Source organism: Canis lupus, chromosome 30, assembly GCF_011100685.1.
Source record: "Canis lupus familiaris isolate Mischka breed German Shepherd chromosome 30, alternate assembly UU_Cfam_GSD_1.0, whole genome shotgun sequence".
Classification (NCBI taxonomy): Eukaryota; Metazoa; Chordata; class Mammalia; order Carnivora; family Canidae; genus Canis; species Canis lupus.
The window spans coordinates 11,676,952-11,696,123 of NC_049251.1; the positions used below are offsets into that span (position 1 = coordinate 11,676,952).

At 39.6% G+C, this 19,172-nt stretch overlaps 1 protein-coding gene and 1 long non-coding RNA gene across 5 annotated transcripts in view; one reads left to right on the top strand and one right to left on the bottom strand.

Moving 5' to 3' along the window:
* Positions 1-16,551, top strand: part of TRIM69 (tripartite motif containing 69) — a 44,277-nt gene extending 27,726 nt beyond the window's left edge. For 3 of the 4 annotated variants that reach the window (XM_038580292.1, XM_038580290.1, XM_038580291.1), the window contains one exon: positions 15,955-16,512. In XM_038580292.1, coding sequence (XP_038436220.1) covers positions 15,955-16,496 — 542 coding nt within the window. In that variant the 3' untranslated portion in view covers positions 16,497-16,512. Of the gene's footprint in view, positions 1-15,954 lie in introns of all 4 variants that reach the window. The other variant, XM_038580289.1, reaches the window with a different exon arrangement.
* LOC111093295 overlaps positions 1-19,172 on the bottom strand; it is a 56,998-nt gene that overhangs the window by 34,267 nt on the left and 3,559 nt on the right. The gene's annotated exons all lie outside the window — the stretch shown is intronic.

Below are 19,172 nucleotides of genomic sequence, written 5' to 3' on the forward strand. Positions count from 1 at the left end.
TTTTTTTTTAACGAATTTAGAACCCAAACCCTTATTTGTGCTGTAAAGAGGGGGAAAAATGATTAGCAATCACATACATTATGCAACAGGACTAGTTTTTATGACAGAGCAACATAGAGTACTTTAACCACAGCTTCAGTTTCACAACAGCACATTCCAACACATTTCCCAACATATGTAGGACTAATACTCTTTAAATTCCTATTGCAGTAATTATATCGTACTCAAGTCACTGATTAAAAACCAAACAATACCAGCATATTTTTAAACATTAAAAAAGAACCCAGAAGACAGAAATCCCAGAGGCAACAAGCATTGGGGATTTTAAGTGAAATTTAAGGGGAAGAGGCACAGGATCAAAGGCCACTGATAAAATTTTACCAATTCAATAGATGCATTTCAGAAACAAGAATCATCATAAATAGTCTTCATATCTTTCTCTGAATATTTAAAAACAGACCACATCTAGTATAGATACCCGCCCCCTCATTTTGCTTATTCCCCAAACTGATTTTGACTGATAGTTGCCCCTCAAGTACTGGATCAATTTAAAAACCACACTCATTCAAATTAAAGAACTGATTAACCTTCACAAGGGCACATGGATTGTTTGGTACCAAATATTACAGTAATTTTACAGGGACCACAAAAAGACTTGCTTGCTTTCTCTTTTTCTTTTTTTTTTCTTTTCTTTTCTCTTTTCCTTCCTTCCTTCCTTCCTTCCTTCCTTCCTTCCTTCCTTCCTTCCTTCCTTCCTCTCTCTCTTTCTTTCCTTCTTTCTTTCTGAAAGACAGAGAGAGGCAGAGACATAGGCAGAAGGAGAAGCAGGGAGCCTGCTCCCCTGCAGGGAGCCGGATGTGGAACTCAACCCCAGGACCCTGGGATAACAACCTGAGCCAAAGGCAGCCACTCAACCCCTGAGCCACACAGGTGCCCCCCCAAAAGGTTATTTTTTGTTACAATAACTAAGGTAATAGCAAAAATTTTTAACAAAGATAACAGAGATCACAAAGATGAGAGATATGTTTTTAAGACATAAAATTCCTTTGAAAGTCATTGCATTTTCACTTTACTTAGAATTTTCAATCACAAAATCTCAGTAAGTAGAAACATTACAAATCCATAAGAGAACTCTAATCTCACGTGTACACCAAAATTTTAAACTTACTTCTTAAAATCTAAATACTTTAAAAGCTCACAATTTGAGCATTTAAAGTCTTTCCTAAGACTTCTAGCTCTCCAGTACTATACACCTTCACATAAACTACTGGAGAAGCTAGCAAAGCAGTGAAGGCTATTTATTCCACTGATGTAAATTTCTGCACCCACCTGCTTCTGAACCCCAGACTTCTGTGTGACTGGTATTCCTATTCAGTTACATCTTTTCAGTCTTCCCCCACCTTGCACCAAAGCAAAACTGTTTTGCTTCTTTCCCTGCATTTAGATTTCTAAAGGACTTTTAAGTTTCTAACCAATTTTTATGCTTCCAAGAGACAATTTAACTAGTATTTTCTTTGCCCATTGCCCAGTTGTATATATATTACATGCTCTAGAGCTGTACTTGCTTTTGTGCCAGAATTCCCTTTAACCCAATTCTCTACCACCCTCAACCTCTGCAACATGTACCTAACCAACTCAACTTTCTCCCTTTCCTCACCCCCACCCCTCCCAGTACCAATGCCAAGGTGTGCTCCACCCCCAACCTTCACACCTCAGGGTCCTCCCATTTGAAGATTGCTACTTTGAAATTAAATCATGCAAAATTCATATTTTTAAAAAATACATAGAAGTGGGACGCCTGGGTGGCTCAGCAGTTGAGCATCTGTCTTTGGCTCAGGGTGTGATCCTGCGGACCTGGGATAGAGTCCCACATTAGGCTGCCTGCAGGGAGCCTGCTTCTCCCTCTGCCTCGTCTCTGCCTCTCTCTGTGTGTTTCTCATGAATAAATACACAAAATCTTTTTAAAAATACATCGAAAAATCAAAGATCACTAACAGTACCCCAACCATTCCTTTCACTTAATTATCTGCAATGCAATCGGAATGCCCGAATAGACATGCCCTTTCTGACAGAATTTGGCCACAACCAACTTGTACCCAAGACTGTAGCGAAACACAGTGACCCCTCCCTCCAATTTGCTGGTATGCTTTATTTAAGTATTGCCTAAGGCATTTCAAATGTGAACACTTTCCCAAAATACAGGTTAGATCATCACACTGATTCCTCCAACCAAAGTGCAAGCAGGCAGACAGGCAGGTAGGTGAGATGGACTGGGCTCCATCTGCAGGATTCGTCTAGAAGGCATCACTCTGCATTGTAGCATGTCAGAATGTCCTAAACCTTAAGAATCTTCTTGTAGCAAGATTCATAGCCCAGAACTAGTTATTACCGGAGTTACCAGAGTCTCAATTTAGAAGATGTAGCATCTGAAAACCTCCACCCCAGAAAAGGAAGGGTGCCTGCTGCCATTCACACTGCCTGGAGGTTGGTGCTCCTGGATCAAACAATAAAGCAACACATCTGCTGATGGCCTGATGCATCTGCTTTCGACTTTTAATGCTTGCCCCCTCATAAGCTCATCTGAAAACCATAAGTGGCCTTCTGAATACAGTGCTTCCTGAGCAAGGCCTGGAAATAGGACACTGAAGAACTTCCATATCCTAAGCCTCTGGAAATTCAGTCTGCAGACATAAACTTAGGTGGGCTCTCTCCTGGAGTGTCTCTTCTCCTGCACTGCTATGACTCACACTGGTCAGGGGCTCCGTTCTTCCTGGTATCTGATCACAATGAAAACTACAGTAACAAACCATAGTCCATGAAGCATTCTGTAACTGTCAGCTGGGGTCATTGCTGCAGGCCCACCCAAGGTATACATTCAATCCCTGCCCGCTCTGCAGGCAAGCACCACCACCCCACATCACCCAGAGTATCAGCAGGGAAGGCCTTTCCTCTTCTATGATAACCCATACAACCGATTTTCTCAGGGCCTTCAGCAACTTTCCCAGGCTTCCCAAGTTACCAGAAACAATTTTTAAAAAAGATTTTATTTATTTATGAGAGACACACACAGAGAGAGAGAGAGGCAGAGACACAGGCAGAGGGAGAAGCAGGCTCCCCGCTGCGAGCCTGATGTGGGGCTGGTTCCCGGGTCTCCAGGATCACACCCTGGGCTGAAGGCAACGCTAAACCCCTAAGCCACCCGGGCTGCCCCCCAGAAGCAATGTTTTAAGTGAATGGACAACTTCAAGAAAGTTAAAGGGAGGAGGAGGGGCATGAGCTCATAGAAGTTAGCACCAAACCTAGAGGAAAAATCTGAAGTGGGGGAGCACTGTCACCTGGGAAATAAAGTGTGGGTTGGTTTTGTCTACAGACACACACACATCCTGCCTCAGCAGCCCCAGCCTGTCAGACATCAGGAGCCATACCAATAACCGCTTACATGGCACCTTACCTCCTCAATCACTCCTGAGACCACCCTCACCTCCAACAAGGGGCCTGGCCTCACACTCAGACCTGGTCCAGGCTGGGCATGCCCTGGACCTTGTCTCAGGCTGAACCATAATTATATATACCCGTGAAGCTAAGCTCAGTTTCCACAAGACCAGGCCTCATCCCCACGTGGGTTTGTAACCCTCTGAAAAAAAAGGGGGCTGCTGGCATTGACAAGTTCAAGGTCTGCCCTCTCAATCCACCTGCAGACCTGTATGCCACTGCCTTCCTTCCTGATCATTCTCCAGGCATCAACTGTCTCAATTCCGCCTCCTCTCCAGCAAGGGTGGCAAGATCCCATCTTTTAGGGCTTCTAACTGCCTTCTTCCTCTCATACAAACCAGGGCACTGGTGCTTGCTTGGGCCATGCAGGAGCAGTGCCTGCCTAGAGGTCCAGTTCCCCTTCTCCAGAAGGCGTGACAGCCTGGCCTGAAAGGCTGTCCTCCCCTGGGTCACTGCAGGAACTATCAACACAACTCTCCTCACCATAGTTTCCCCAAGATCTAGTTTCCTCTTTAACCTTCCTTATCCTTGTCCCTCAACCCCTGGAGTCTCATCTAACTCTGCTATCTATCCCATCTGTCCCCTGAGGTCCTAAACTGGCCACTTCTTCCCCACAGCTAAACCCAAGCCCTCTGCCCTGCCCTCCTGGTTGCTAACTCTTCCAATTTTATGAGTTTTGACAAATGTTTAAACTTCTGTAAACATCTCTAAATCAAGATATAAAAAGTTTCTATCACCCCCAAAACTCCTGCATATCCCTTTGCAGTCAGTTCCTTCATTCTCTTTATTTCACTTTAGTTGTGTCTTTTCTAAACTCTCAAATAAATGGAATCATACGTTTTGTGATCTTTTGTGTCTGGCTTTTTTCACTTAGCATAATGCTTTTCGAGATTTAATTATGTTGTAAAAGTAATCATGTTTTATGGCTACATCCATAGTCAATCTTTTTCTATCATCTTATTTTTAACTTATTAGTGTTTTTATATTTTAAGTGCATTTTATGTAGCTAGCATGTAAAGCCTTGTGTTTTTTATCCATTCTGACAATCTCTTTTAATGGAGGCATTGTAACCACTGACAATGTTATTATCAATATGCCTGGGTTTAAATGTAGTATTTTGGTATTTGTTTTTACCATACCACCAGTCCTAGCTGAGGTAGTATTCATCAGGTTTCCCCACTATTAAGTTACTCCCCACCCCTTTACACTTTGGAAGGAAATCACTATGCACAGCCCACACTTAAGGGGAGTTATGCTTCCCTTCCTTGAGTGTGGAGTATCTACATAATTTATTTGGAATTCTTCTGCATGGAAGATTTGTTTCTTCTGGCTGGTAATTTTTTATTGAATGACAAACATGATCAATTTTACATTGTTGTTTGCTGGATTTTGTTATAATCCTTTAAGCTTTCCTGGATTTAACTTTGGCATGTAGTTATTTGACATAACTTTGTTCCTTTTGACACTTTAAACTTTGTTGAAGTTTCTAAGCTTTGCTAGAGTAGTTCAAGAGCAGCCTCTAATCTAGGGCTAACAGCCCATTTTCTAAGGTAATATCCTTTTGAGTACTCTGCATGACATTCTACATATTATGACATTTTTCTCATTATGGATGGCAGGATTGAAAACTATTACCAGGCTTGTGTGGGCTCTGGAAATCGTTCAGCCTACTCTTTTCTAGAGATTCTTTCACTGGCCCTAATTGCACATCAGTATTCAGATACAGCTTCGAGGGAATCCCTTTGTAGATATTTGAAATTCTCTGTGTAGCTCCTTCTTCTGTGTTACTCTACTCTGCAAATTCTAGCAGTGTTCAGAACACATTATGTTTTTCTTCTTGTACCCTTTGCCCTGCAAAATCAAACTTCACTTCTAGCAATCATTTAAAGCACAAACTGATTTTTCATTTTTGGCCTAAGTCTACATCTAAGAAAATCAAATGAAATTAATTTAATCAGGATGCCTGGGTGGCTCAGTGGGCTCAGCCCCTGCCTTCGGCCTGGGGTGTGATCCTGGAGACCTGGGATCGAGTCCCATGTCGGGCTCCCTGCATGGAGCCTGCTTCTCCCTCTGCCTGTGTCACTGCCTCTCTCTCTCTCTCTCTCTGTCTCTCATGAATAAGTAAATAAAATCTTAAAAAAAAAAAAGGAAAAGAAAAGAAATTCATTTAATCTATGGCTATTTCTAATAATGTAACTGTGGTCAAATCATAGTAAAATATACTTCATACTTTTTATTTCTGGGCCTTTGCTTTTTCTTCAGGTTCATATTTTCTCCATTCCTGCCTTATAATAGAAACTATTATTTTAGGGCAGAGGCTGGTACTTTCTCTATAAATGGTCAGATAGCAAATATTTTAGTTTTGTGGGTTGTATGTTTCCACAAAACTTAACTACATTGCACTGAAATGGCAACCATATACAATACGTAAATGAATGGCTGTTAATTTGTTCAATTTTCAGTTAATGTTTTCAATACACATTTATTTACAAAACAGGCAGCAGGCTACATTTGGCCTGCTGGATGTAGTTTTATAAATTCCAGTGTAGGGAATAATTCAATTTAAAACATCTTAATGTATTTCTTTTAGTTTTGTATAAATTAATAAAACATTACTAAAGTTCATTCATTCATTCAACACACTCTTATAGAGGGCCTACTATGTACTGAGTACTAAGTTGGACTCTATAGATACAGAAATAAAAAACATAGTTTCTGTTTCCAGGAAGGATAGGCTAAAAGACCAAGGTGGAGTCTGTACCAGCACACTTAGGTGAAAAATTATTAAGAGTTAAGCCAGGGATCCCTGGGTGGCGCAGCGGTTTGGCGCCTGCCTTTGGCCCAGGGCGTGATCCTGGAGACCTGGGATCGAATCCCACGTCGGGCTCCCGGTGCATGGAGCCTGCTTCTCCCTCTGCCTGTGTCTCTGCCTCTCTCTCTCTGTGACTATCATAAATAAATAAAAAATAAAAAAAAAAAAAAGAGCTAAGCCAAAGCCATGGGAATGGGGATGGAAAATAAAGGATAGATTCTAGAGACAGAATTCCAGGAGCTGAGATATACTGGACAGTAATTGGTGGTAGGGAATAGAGAAAGGTGATTATCAAGGATAGAACTATAGGAGATACAGATTTTTTGGGGGGCGGGGTGTTGGTGAGTTCAACTTTGGCCATGTTATGTTGAAGAACCTATAGGAAAACTAAGTGAATATATTCAAATGGGTAACTATCCTAATTAGAACTTAGAAGAGAGGCCAGGGCTGAATAATCACTATAGAGTGGGGTGGCTGAAGCTGTTGATGTAAATGAGATTTCCCAAGAAAAGTGAGAACATACAGGTAAGGTGGGAGCACCTTATATAAAAATAAATAAAGGGCAATGAAGCCACCCAAAAAGATTGAGGAATTTTTGCAAAAGAGATTAAGAGGAAAACCAGAAATGAAGTGACATAGAATCTAAGGAAAAAGAGTGTCAAGAAGGAGGAAGTGGTCACTCATGCCAAACATAAAAATCAACTTGAAAATGATTGGGGGGTGCTTCAGTTGGTTAAGCATCTGACTCTTGATTTTGGCTCAGGTCATGATCTTAGGGTTGTGAAGGTGCTTAAGATTCTCTCTTTCCCTTTCCCTTTGCCCTTTCACCTGCCCACCTACCATCTCTCTTGCTCTTTAAAAAAAAAGGAAGAAAAGAAAAAAGAAAATGATTAGAAAGAGATTTTTTTAACAGGAATTGGTGACTGTGGTAAGGGCATTTTTTTTTTATTCAAGTATAATTAACATAACGTGTATTGTATTGGTTTCAAATGTACAATAAAATGATCCAACCATCCATACATTTCTCTAGTGCTCATCAAGAGAAGTGTACTCTTAAACCCTTTTATCTATTTCATTCATCCTCCTCACCCTTCTCCCCTCTGGCAACCACCAGTCTGTTTCTGTATTTAGGAGTCTACTTTGAGACATCTCGCTGGCTCAGTTTTGGAGCATGCAACTCTTGATCTCAGGGTTGTGAGTTCAAGCCCTCCACGCTGGGTGTAGAGATTACTTAAAAATAAAAAAAATTTTTTTTTTTAAAAAGAGGGGTTTGTTTTGTCTCTTAAAAAAGGTTTTTTTGGTCTCTTTTTTCTGTTTTTTTCTTTGCTCTTTTGTTTTGTTTCTTAAATTCCCCATACGGGTGAAATCAGATGGTACGTGTTTTTCTCTGACTTATTTCACTTAGCACTACATCCTCCAGATCCATCCATGTTGTCACAAATGTCAAGATTTCATTCCTTTTTATGGTTGAGTAATATTCCATTGTATATATACCACCTCTTCTTTATCCATTTATCTATTAATAGACACTGCTTGGCTCCACATCTTGGCTATTGTAAATAATGCTGCAATAAACATAGGAGTGTATGTATCTTTTCAAATTAGCCTTTTCATATTATTTGGGTAAATAGTAGCAGAGGGGCACCTGAGTGGCTCAGTGAAACGTCTGCCTTCAGCTCAGGTCACGGTCTTGGGGTCCTGGGATTGAGCCCCATGTTAGGCTCCCTGCTAAGCAGTTAGTCTGCTTCTCCCTCTCTCTCTCTTTTCCCCTCCCCCCCCCATCTCGTGCTCTCTCACTTTCTCTCTCTCAAATAAAAAACAAAGAAACAAATAAATACCCAGTCATGGAATTACTGGATCAAATGGTAATTCTATTTTTAATTTTTTGAGGGAACTCCATACTGTTTTCTACAATTGCTGCACCAATTTGCATTCCCACCAATAGTACATGAGGGTTCCTTTTTCTCCACATCCTCCAACACTTGTTATTTCTCATGTTATTAATTCTAGCCATTCTGACAGGTATTAGGTGGTCTTAATTTGCATTTCCCTAAGGCTTAATGATGTTGAGTAACTTTTCACATGTCTGTTGGCCATCTATATGTCTCCTTTGGAAAAATGTTTATGCAGGTCTTCTGCCCATTTTTAATTGGATTATTTGTTTTTCTGTTGTTGTCTAAGTTATTTATATACTTTGGACATTAACCCCTTATAAGATATATCATTTGCAAATATCTCCTCCCATTCACTAGGTTGCTTTTTTGTTTTGTTGATGGTTTCTTTCACTATGCAAAAGCTTTTTAGTTGGATGTGGTCCCATAGTTTACTTTTCTCTTTTATTTCCCTTACTAGAGGAGACATATCTAGAAAAAAATAGCTGATTTCAAAGAAAAATTTTTTTCTTTTCTCTTGATTGTTTTCTTCTAGGACATTTATGGTATCAAGTTTCACACTGAGGTCTTTAATACATTTTGATTTTATTTTTGTGTATGGTGTGAGAAAGTGGTCCAGTTTTCCCAACATCACTTATTGAAGAGATTTTTCCCATTGTAGATTCTTGCTTCCTTTGTTGTAGATTAAATGACCACAAATGCGTGGGTCTATTTCTGGACTCTATATTCAGTTCCATTGATCTATGTGTCTAGTTTTGTGCCAGTACCATACTGTTTTGATTACTACAGCTTTGTAGTAGATCTTGAAATCTAGGACTGTGATACCTCCAGGTTTGTTCTTCCTTTTCAAGACTGCTTTGGCTATTCCAGGTCTTTTGTGGTTCATTCAAATTTTAGGATTGTTTGTTCTATATGTGAAAAATGCTGTTGGTATTTTGATAAGGATTGCACTAAATCTGTAGATTGCTTTTGTAGTATGGATGGACACTTTAACAATATTGGTCCTTCCATGAGCATGGAATATCTTTTCATTCATTTGTGTCATCTTCCATTTCTTTCATCAATGTTTTATAGAATCAAGTATAGATCTTTTAACTCCTTGGTTAAGTTTATTCCTAAATACTTCATCCTTTTTGAAAAAAAAAATACTTCATCCTTTTTGGTATAGTTGTAAATAGGATTGTTTTCTTAATTTCTCTTTGTGCTACTTTATTATTAGTGTATAGAAATGCAAAAGATTTCTGTATATTAATTTGATATCCTGAGGCTTAACTGAACTCATTTACTGGCTCTAGTAATTTTTTTGGTGGAGTCTTTAGGTTTTTTAATATATAGTATCATGTCAACTGCAAATAGTGAAAATTTTATTTCTTCCCTACCAATTTAGATGTGTTTATTTCTTTTCCTTGTCTGATTAATTTTTACTAGGACTTCCAGTACTATGCTGAAGAAAAGTGGTGAGAGTGACATCATTGTCTTGCTCCTAATCTTAGAGGAAAAGCTCTCAGTTTTTCATCAATGAGTATGATGTTAGTTGTGGATTTTTCATATATAGCCTTTATTATGTTGAGGTATGTTCCCCCTGACCCTACTTAATTGAGTTTTTATCATGACTGGATGTACTTTGTCAACTGCTTTTTCTGCATCTATTGAGATGATCATATGGTTTTATCTTTCTCTTATTAATATGACGTATCACGTTGATTGATTTACAAATATTGAAACACTTTTGCATCCCTGGAATAAATATCACTTGATTGTGGTGAATGATTTCTGTAGTTGAGCAGTGTCAGAAGTCAAACCAGATGCCTGTCTTTAGCCTCTTTGCCAGGGCTGTGGTTGCATGAAACTTTAGGGTGCTTTCCCTGCCTTGTCCCCTGAGAGGCTTTTGTTGGTGGGTGGGGCCTGCAGTCAGGCCAGATGTCTTCTGGGGCTGCAGATGCACTGATTGGCAGAGCACTCTCTGCACTGCCAGTTATAAGGTTTGGCTGCTAGGACTGTGAGTGTATTGGTGTGTGTGGTTATCTCCCAGTAAGGGCAATTTTTAAAATGTGGAATAGATAAAAGTTACATTATGAAGCGTTCAGGAGTGATTTGGAATGAGACAGTAGTGAAGTGAACAGATCATTCACTTGAGAAGCTTCACTAAGAAGGGAAGATGTGACTGTGGCAGCAGAATCAAAAAAGAACTTTTGGAAGTTTTTTTTTTAAATTTATTTCAAGTAATCTCTATACCCAATGTGGGGCTCAAACCCATGACCTCTAGATCAAGAGTCAAATGATCTTCCAACTGAGTCAGCCAGCCACCCCCAAAAAAGACTTTTTAAAACATACTGAAGGAAAACAGCCTATAGAAAGGCAGAAACCAATGGTATAAGACAGGGGATAACTAGTAGAAATAGGGAAGAGTGAGTTCTAGCAGAGAGAAGTATTGATGTTCCTCAGTTTTCTCTGAAAATAGAGAGGAAATAAAATGGTAGAGGCAAACAATTTTATCAAATGGAACTTGAAGTATGAGTGAGAAGAATTGAGGAATTCCTTTAAGATGTACTGTGGTTTCTCTGTGAAGCAGGGGATGAAGTCATCTGCCTGGCAGTAAGAAAGTGATGGAACAGAGGTTTGAGGAGGGAGCTGGAGGTCTGAAATTGTTGTTGTGAGGAACTAGAGAGGGTTTGATCTGGGAAATACAGGAATTCTAGGCAGTGTTGATGGTCAAGCACAGAGTAGAAATAATGAATCTGTAGTAATATCTACATGTACAATTTTGTGATAGTCCTCTTGCAATGGTCAGGAATTGGCATGTAAATTTTGATAGCTGTGTAGAACCAGGGTCAGTGAGTTGCATGGCAGATGCTGCAGATATAAGATAAAGGTGATAAGGTTATTGGCAGTAAAGCTGCCAATGCCAAGTGGTTCAGGGAAAGATTCAAAGCCAGGAAACAGAGTAGGATAATAGGGAAAAATGAGGGACTAGAGTTGTTCAGTGAAGTAATGGCTGTAGGGGAGATGAGATTGAGAAAATAAATATAAGAGAATGGGATATCTGAGTTTAAGATTTTAGAGAATGAACAGTTCCCAATGATTACAAGGTCTAGAATGTGGTCATTAACATGGACTGCTGAAATGTAATAGAGTCAAAAGTCAGTAGCAGTAAAGTCAAGAACCTGCAAGAATGGAAAAATGGTTATATCCAAAGAATGGTGAAATCACTTGGGATGATGGGCTGGAGTTGGGGTAGTGGAGTAAAGTTAACCCAAAGTGCAGAGAGTATAATCAGGAAGTCTGTACATAGTAACATCATATAGAGATAAGGGGTAATGAGATAGAATGACAAAAGCCTCAAAAGTGATTTTTACATGAGGATAAGGATTAGATTAGGGGTCTAGAAGTGGCAATGGTGGTTCTTGGATCTCTGGCTCTGAATTTAGAAAATAAATAGTCTCATGAACTTTTCAAGTTATATTTTTGACAAAGAACCAGTCAGGTTTCTGTTAAAGTAAGGAGATGATGAGAGAATTCTGTAAAGTGAGGATGCAGGACAGTTATTTAGGGAGAGAGTTCTAAAGGGCAGAGTGGAAAGGGATGGGTGGGAACAGTGGGAAGATGGGTGAAGGTAGAGGAAGCAAGGAACAGAATTATGGGGGATAAAAGCACATTAGAGGATAAATCATTAGAGGGATCTACATTATGAGTTTTGGCCAAGGATAACAGGAATATGAGGCACAGTGCAATTAGTTGGGTGTCAAAGATTCAAATGGAACCCTGAAGTTCATTTAACAAATAGTTACCTGACTACCTAGGAACAGTTCTAAATTTTGAAGACACGTGAGGAAACAAAACAGATAAAGCCCCCCCCGCCCCCGCCGGAGATTACATTCTTGTGGAGGAAATGAAACAGTAAATAATCTCACATAATGATAACCATGGTCAAGCAAATCAAGCAAGTAATTATTCATGAGAAAAAATACAGAAGGATAAGGGTACAAGCAGTGATAGATGAACATGCTAGTTTAGATATTAGCCAGAAAAAAAAGTCTTTGAGAAGTTAACTTCCCCCTCCCTATGTTCTACTATGGACATTTCCAAACATAGAGAAATTTAAAGAATTTTAGACTGAACACTGCTATACCCACCTAAGTTCTATCATTAACATCTCACTGAACTTGCATGAACAAAAAGGCTGGAATAATGTAAAGTAGTGAACCATATGGGGAAAGAGTGTTCGAGGACACAGAAAGATAGTGTAAAGGCCCTAAAGTCTGAATGAGTTTGGTGTATTCAAGGAACAGCCAAAAAGCAAAGATGATTGGATCAAAGTAAATAAGGGAGGCGTGCGTGAGGAGATGAAGCCACAGAGGTAGGTAAACGATGTAGGTACCATTTGCTCTGTAAGGACTCCAGATTTTATCTTGGGTGTGACGGAAAGCATAAGAGGGCGTTGAGTAGGAGAAATGGATGATCTCACTCATATGACAGAATAGGGTGCAGATGGGCAAGACTGGAAACAGAACAGTCAAAAAGCTATTGCAATAGTTTCAGGCCAGCGGTATCTGTAGAAGTTGACTGTCTCTGAATTCTGAGTAGGCTCAGAATATACTTTAAAGGTGGAGCTGACAGAATTTCCTTTTGGGCTGAATATGGTATGAGAAGAAAAGAGGGAGGTAAAGCTGACTTCTGGGAATCTTTGGAGCTAGAGCAGGCTGGGTTAGCTGGTGTGAGAGGCTTGGTGACAATAGCAGAGCGGGGTTCTAAAAAGGTTCTAAAACTTCCTCCAAAGCAATTCCAATCCTCACATCAGAAAGAGCAAAAACCCAAGGCAAATGGGAATACGTGGGAGGGTGCAGAGGGGGGCAAGATTCAGCCTGGATGGAAAAAGTCAGGATTCCACAAAATCTGTTGTTGGAAGAGAATTCCTTGGGATGATAGAAAAAGACTCTGGCTTCTCTGGGAAGAGAGAGTTTGGACTGGATTGATCTCACTTCCAAGGATAGCTAAATCCATTAACAACAAATGTATACATAGATGTATCTGTGTCCCTTATGTGAACACATAGTTTTTTAGTTTCCTTTATCTAATTTTGTGCTGAGGCTTGATTACCTTACATCTAAAATTTGTGTCATCTCCTTGCTGATATGCTTCCAACATCTCTTCACTTAGAAATTCTTTACACTGCTGCCCACTTACTTGTCTAAACCAGTGCTTGTCAAATAACCATGATGAAGGACCAGTTTCTAAAATCTTACCCTGTCGTGGACTGATATATTTGTGGAAGACAACATAGTTACCCAAAAGAGTGGAATTAGGGACACCTGGGTGGCTCAGTGGTTGAGTGTCTGCCTTTGGCTCAGGGCGTGATCCTGGAGTCCCTGGATTGAGTCCCACATCAGGCTCCCTGCATGTAGCCTGCTTCTCCCTCTGCCTGTGTCTCTCTCTGCCCCTCTCTCTCTGTGTGTCTCAAAGTACAAGCCCAGTTGTTTAATTATTAGATCGACTGACATAAAATTACTGTCAGATTGCTGTAAAAATTTCTAAGAACAAGGGACTGGAGTGGCTTAGTTGGTTAAGTGTCTGACTCTTGATTTCAGCTCAGGTCATGATCTCAGGGTTATAGGATCCAGTCCCATGTTGGGCTCCTTGCTCAGCGGGGAGTCTGATGGAGATTCTCTCCCTCTCCCTCTGCCCTTCCTCTTCCCATTATTTCTCTCAAATAAGTAAATAAATCTTTTAAAAAAAATAAAGTTCCTAAGAGCTTACTCTTAATTTCTGTACTATTTTGCCCCAGATTGGTAACCACACCTTCTGATTAGCAGTGGCATAAACCACTCTCATCTCAAAAGTCCCATTATCTCTTAAGCCAAATATAAACTTCTCACCATTGTCCTCTAAACCCTCCCAGTTATCTTAGACTTACCTGTCTCTAGCCTATTTACCTTACCTTCCCTCCCACATAAGCTACAGTGTTTTTTTTTTTGTATATTTTTTATTGGAGTTCAATTTGCCAACATATAGCATAACACCCAGTGCGCATCCTGTCAAGTGCCCCCCTCAGTGCCCATCAACCAGTCACCCCAACCCCCTGCCCACCTCCCTTTCCACCACCCCTTGTTTGTTTCCTAGAGTTAGGAGTCTCTCATGTTCTGTCACACTCACCGATATTTCCCACTCATTTTCTCTCCTTTCCCCTTTATTCCCTTTCACTATTTTTTATATTCCCCAGATGAATGAGAACATATAATCTTTGTCCTTCTCCGATTGACTCACTTCACTCAGCATAATACCCTCCAGTTCCAACCACGTTGAAGCAAATGGTGGGTATTCGTTGTTTCTAATGGCTGAGGAATATTCCATTGTATCTATAGATCACATCTTCTTTATCCATTCATCTTTCGATGGACACTGAGGCTCCTTCCACAGTTTGGCTGTTGGGGACATTGCTGCTATAAACATTGGGGTGCAGATGTCTTGGCATTTCACTGCATCTGTATCTTTGGGGTAAATCCCCAGCAGTGCAGTTGCTGGGTCATAGGACAGTTCTATTTTAACTCTTTGAGGAACCTCCACAGTTTTCCAGAGTGGCTGTACCAGTTCACATTCCCACCAACAGTGCAAGAGGGTTCCCCTTTCTCCACATCCTCTCCAACATTTGTTGTTTCCTGTCTTGTTAATTTTCACCATTCTCACTGGTGTGAGGTGGTATCGCATTGTGGTTTTGATTTGTGTTTCCCTGATGGCAAGGGATGCGGAGCATTTTCTCATGTGCTTGTTGGCCGTGTCTTATGTCTTCCTCTGTGAAATTTCTGTTCATGCCTTTTGCCCATTTCATGATTGGATTGTTTGTTTCTTTGCTGTTGAGTTTAATAGGTTCTTTATAGATCTTGGATACTAGCCCTTTATCTGATATGTCATTTGCAAATATCTTCTCCCATTCTGTAGGTTGTCTTTTAGTTTTGTTGACTGTTTCTTTTGCTGTGCAGAAGCTTTTTATCTTGATTAAGTCCCAATAGTTCATTTTTGCATTTGTGTCCCTTGCCTTCATAGATGTATCTTGCAAGAAGTTGCTGTGGCCAAGTTCAAAAAGGGTGTTGCCTGCGTTCTCCTCTAGGATGTTGATGGATTCTTGTCTCACATTTAGATCTTACATCCATTTTGAGTTTATCTTTGTGTATGGTGTAAGAAAATGGTCTAGTTTCATTCTTCTGCACGTGGCTGTCCAATTTCCCAGCACCATTTATTGAAAAGACTGTCTTTTTTTCAGTGGATAGTCTTTCCTGCTTTGTTGAATATTAGTTGACCATAGAGTTGAAGGCTCATTTCTGGGTTCTCTATTCTGTTCCATTGATCTATGTGTAAGCTACTGCTTTTTAACTCATTCCTTTTTGCTTTTGTTTACCCAGTGCATCCTGAATAGGTCTCACAGTTATTGTCCTTAGAAAGTTTTCCAAGGACAAATTTACCGAATCTTTATGCCTTCCACATTTGTATTTTCTTTAATTGGTACAAATTAATATTATTTACATTGTTTTCTTTGTTGGAGCATAAGTTGCTTCAGAATAAAGTCAGATTTTTATCACAAATTTAAAAATGTCTCGAATATAGCCAAATAGATATAAAACAATAAAAAGTATGTAAGCAATTACTTGTCTAAGAGCATGTGTGCATGTGAAGATAAAGTCCTGATGTCTATGTAAATGGTGTCTTTTACTATGGAAATTTGCAGTCATCCCTTTTCTCCCATACCCTGCTTTCTTTTCCTACTAGGCTTATCTTCATTAACTCTGGACCCTAAAACAGCTCACCCAAATCTGATGCTCTCCAAAAATCGAACCAGTGTGTGGCATGGTGACATTAAGCAGGTAATGCCTGATGATCCAGAGAGATTTGACTCAAGTGTGGCTGTGCTCGGCTCAAAGGGCTTCACATCTGGAAAGTGGTACTGGGAAGTAGAAGTAGCAAAGAAGACAAAATGGACAGTTGGAGTCGTCAGAGAATCTATCATTCGGAAGGGCAGCTGTCCTCTAACTCCTGAGCAAGGATTCTGGCTTTTAAGACTAAGGAACCAAATTGACCTAAAGGCTCTGGATTTGCCTTCTTACAGTCTGAAATTGACTAACAATCTCAACAAGGTGGGCATATACCTGGATTATGAAGGAGGGCAGGTGTCCTTCTATAATGCTAAAACCATGACCCACATTTACACCTTTAGTAGCACTTTCATGGAGAAACTTTATCCCTATTTCTGCCCTTGCCTTAATGATGGTGGAGAGAATAAAGAACCCTTGCATATCTTACATCCACAGTAATTAGTCATACTGTTGTATAAATTCAGAGCATTATTAAAGAGGTATTGAAATAGTTTACCAATCTCACTGGTTTCTCTTCCCAGTTTATGGGAAACTCTGGAATAATGAATTCCAGGATTCACAAACTAAATTCCACTTTCAATGTCATAAGTGGATTTCACTGGAATTTTTTAAGATGTCCTTCCAATTCTCTGGGGTCTTCTATGACACAGGAGCCACTCTTCACAAGAATGATCATTATGCTATTGTTACCGGAGCAAACTGCAACTTCAGTTTGTAATGCTTGAAAACCCTTTTTAAATGTAGCCAGAAATGTCATTATGCTGTCACTATTCTCAGCACAAGACTCGTAACAGATAAATTTTCAGATGTGTACTCTTCTTCCTATTTACCTTTTAAAATTTTTGCGCCACATTTCTTTTCTAGAATGTGTTGCTGTAATTTAAAAAAAATGTTCAGAGATTTACAGAAAAAAATAGGAAATCATCTGGGCTAGTTTATAATTTTGTCTTAAATTCTCTCAAGATACTTTTTAGTCCAGCAAATCTACCTCTCTCAGTTTCTTTCTCTTGCTTTATTTGTCTACAGAGGTACTTGTTTTTCTGTATTCAAATATACTTAAGTATTTCAGTCTACTTTTCACTATGTCCTTTTCATTCTTCCTGCCTATAATTTAACTCTCAGTATTTTTCATCTTGTCCTCTCTGGTATAATTATCCTCCAGCATGTTCCTTCTAAGTCTAAAGTTCTTAGTATCATTTATCTCAGCAGTACCCTTGATGAACCATCCCTTCTTTTCCTTCGAAGTCCCATCTAACTGAGCTTCATTCTTTATATTTAATAGGGTTTTTGGAGGGAGAGGGTAATTATTTAGGACCTGCAGCACTAGCCGTTTAAAATTATAATCAGCATGGCTCATTGGTAGGTTAAAAGCCTACTATCTTATCTATCATAATGGGAAAGATGCACACATACGATGGGGAATATTCCTGTAGTGTTGGCATATAGAATATACAAGTATTTATAGCTGTTGATTTGGGTAACAGTGATGACAGATTATAGCTACTTTTAAGGAATTACTTAAAAAAAATAAATTTGGGGCACCTGGCTGGTTCAGCTGGTAGAACATGTAACTCTTGATCTCGAGGTTGTGATTTTGAGCCCCACATTGGGCATGGAGGCTACTTTAAAAAAAATAATAAATAAGTTGTGTATCTTTAAATAAATAAATTCACTTCAATCGGAATGTAATAAGACTTGTTTTATGCCTGAAACCTCGTTAGATATTTTGAAGGATATAGAAGAAGCATAAAAAGAAAAAAGGGCTCATTTGGAGAGATTTTTTTTTTTAAATTAAAGATTCATTCATTCATTCATTCGAGACACACACAGAGAGGCAGAGTACAGGCAGAGAGAGAAGCAGCCTCCTTGCAGGAAGCCTGATGCGGAACTCCATCCCAGGAAACCAGGATCACGACCTGAGTCAAAGGCAGATACTCCCTGGGTGGCTCAGCGGTTTGGCACCTGCCTTTGGCCCAGGACTCCATCCTGGAGTCCCAGGATCGAGTCCCACGTCAAGCTCCCTGCATGGAGCCTCCTTTTCCCTCTCTGCCTGTGTCTCTGCCTCTATGTCTATCATGAATAAACAAATAAATCTTAAAAAAAAAAAAAAAAAGTAGATGCTCAACCACTGAGCCACCCAGGTGCCCCTAATCTGGGGAGACTTAACTTCAATTTCTTGGACCTCACCCAAGACCAATTACATAAAAATCTCTAGCCGGTGGGGCCTGGGCATTTGTAGTTCTAAAAGCACTCAGGTGATTTTAATGTGCAGGTAGGGCAGAAAACCACTGAACTAAAGGAACTGTTTTTTTAACCTTTTGCAAGAAAATTTCAAACTTACAGGAAAATTATATATTTGTATGATAAACTCTTCTGTACTCTCCACACAGATTTATCAATTATTAACATTTTGCCACATTTTCTTATTCTCTCTCTCCCACATCCACCCCATATGATTTTGTGTGTAATGCATAGCTATGGCTAATGTTATTTTTGCGGAACCACTTCAGATTAAGTTACAGGCATTATGATTCTTATTCCTAAATACTTCAGTGAGTATCTCCTAAGAACCAAGATGCTCCTTCTTTTTTTTAAGTAAGCTTTAAGTCCAACATAGGGCTTGAACTAACCACCCCAAGATCAATAGTCACATGCTTTCTTGACTGAGCCAGGCAGGCACCCCCAAAATACTCTCTTACATAATCACAGTACTAAATTATCAAATTCAGAAAACTTAACATCAACCTGGTAATAGTTACTAACATATAGTCCATATGCAAAAAAGTAAATATTTCTAATGATAGGGTTTTAGGCACTGTGCTAGAAAATTTCATGTAGTATGACAGAGTTTGGGGAATAGAATAGGGCCTACCTCCTACCTATTAAATCATATACAGAGTTCTAGATAACTGATATCTAAAGTTTGTCCTCAGGGATAGACAAGTTTACTACAGAGTTCAGAGAAAGAGGAGGTCAATATTCACCAGAATAGAAGAGAAAATTCTAAAGAAAAATTGTGTTTAAGTTGGAGATAGTGAAAGATGAGTAGAAATAAACATTCTAATCTGAATTTGGAAAATTCAGTGGCGCTAAACCACTGAGACACCTGGGCTG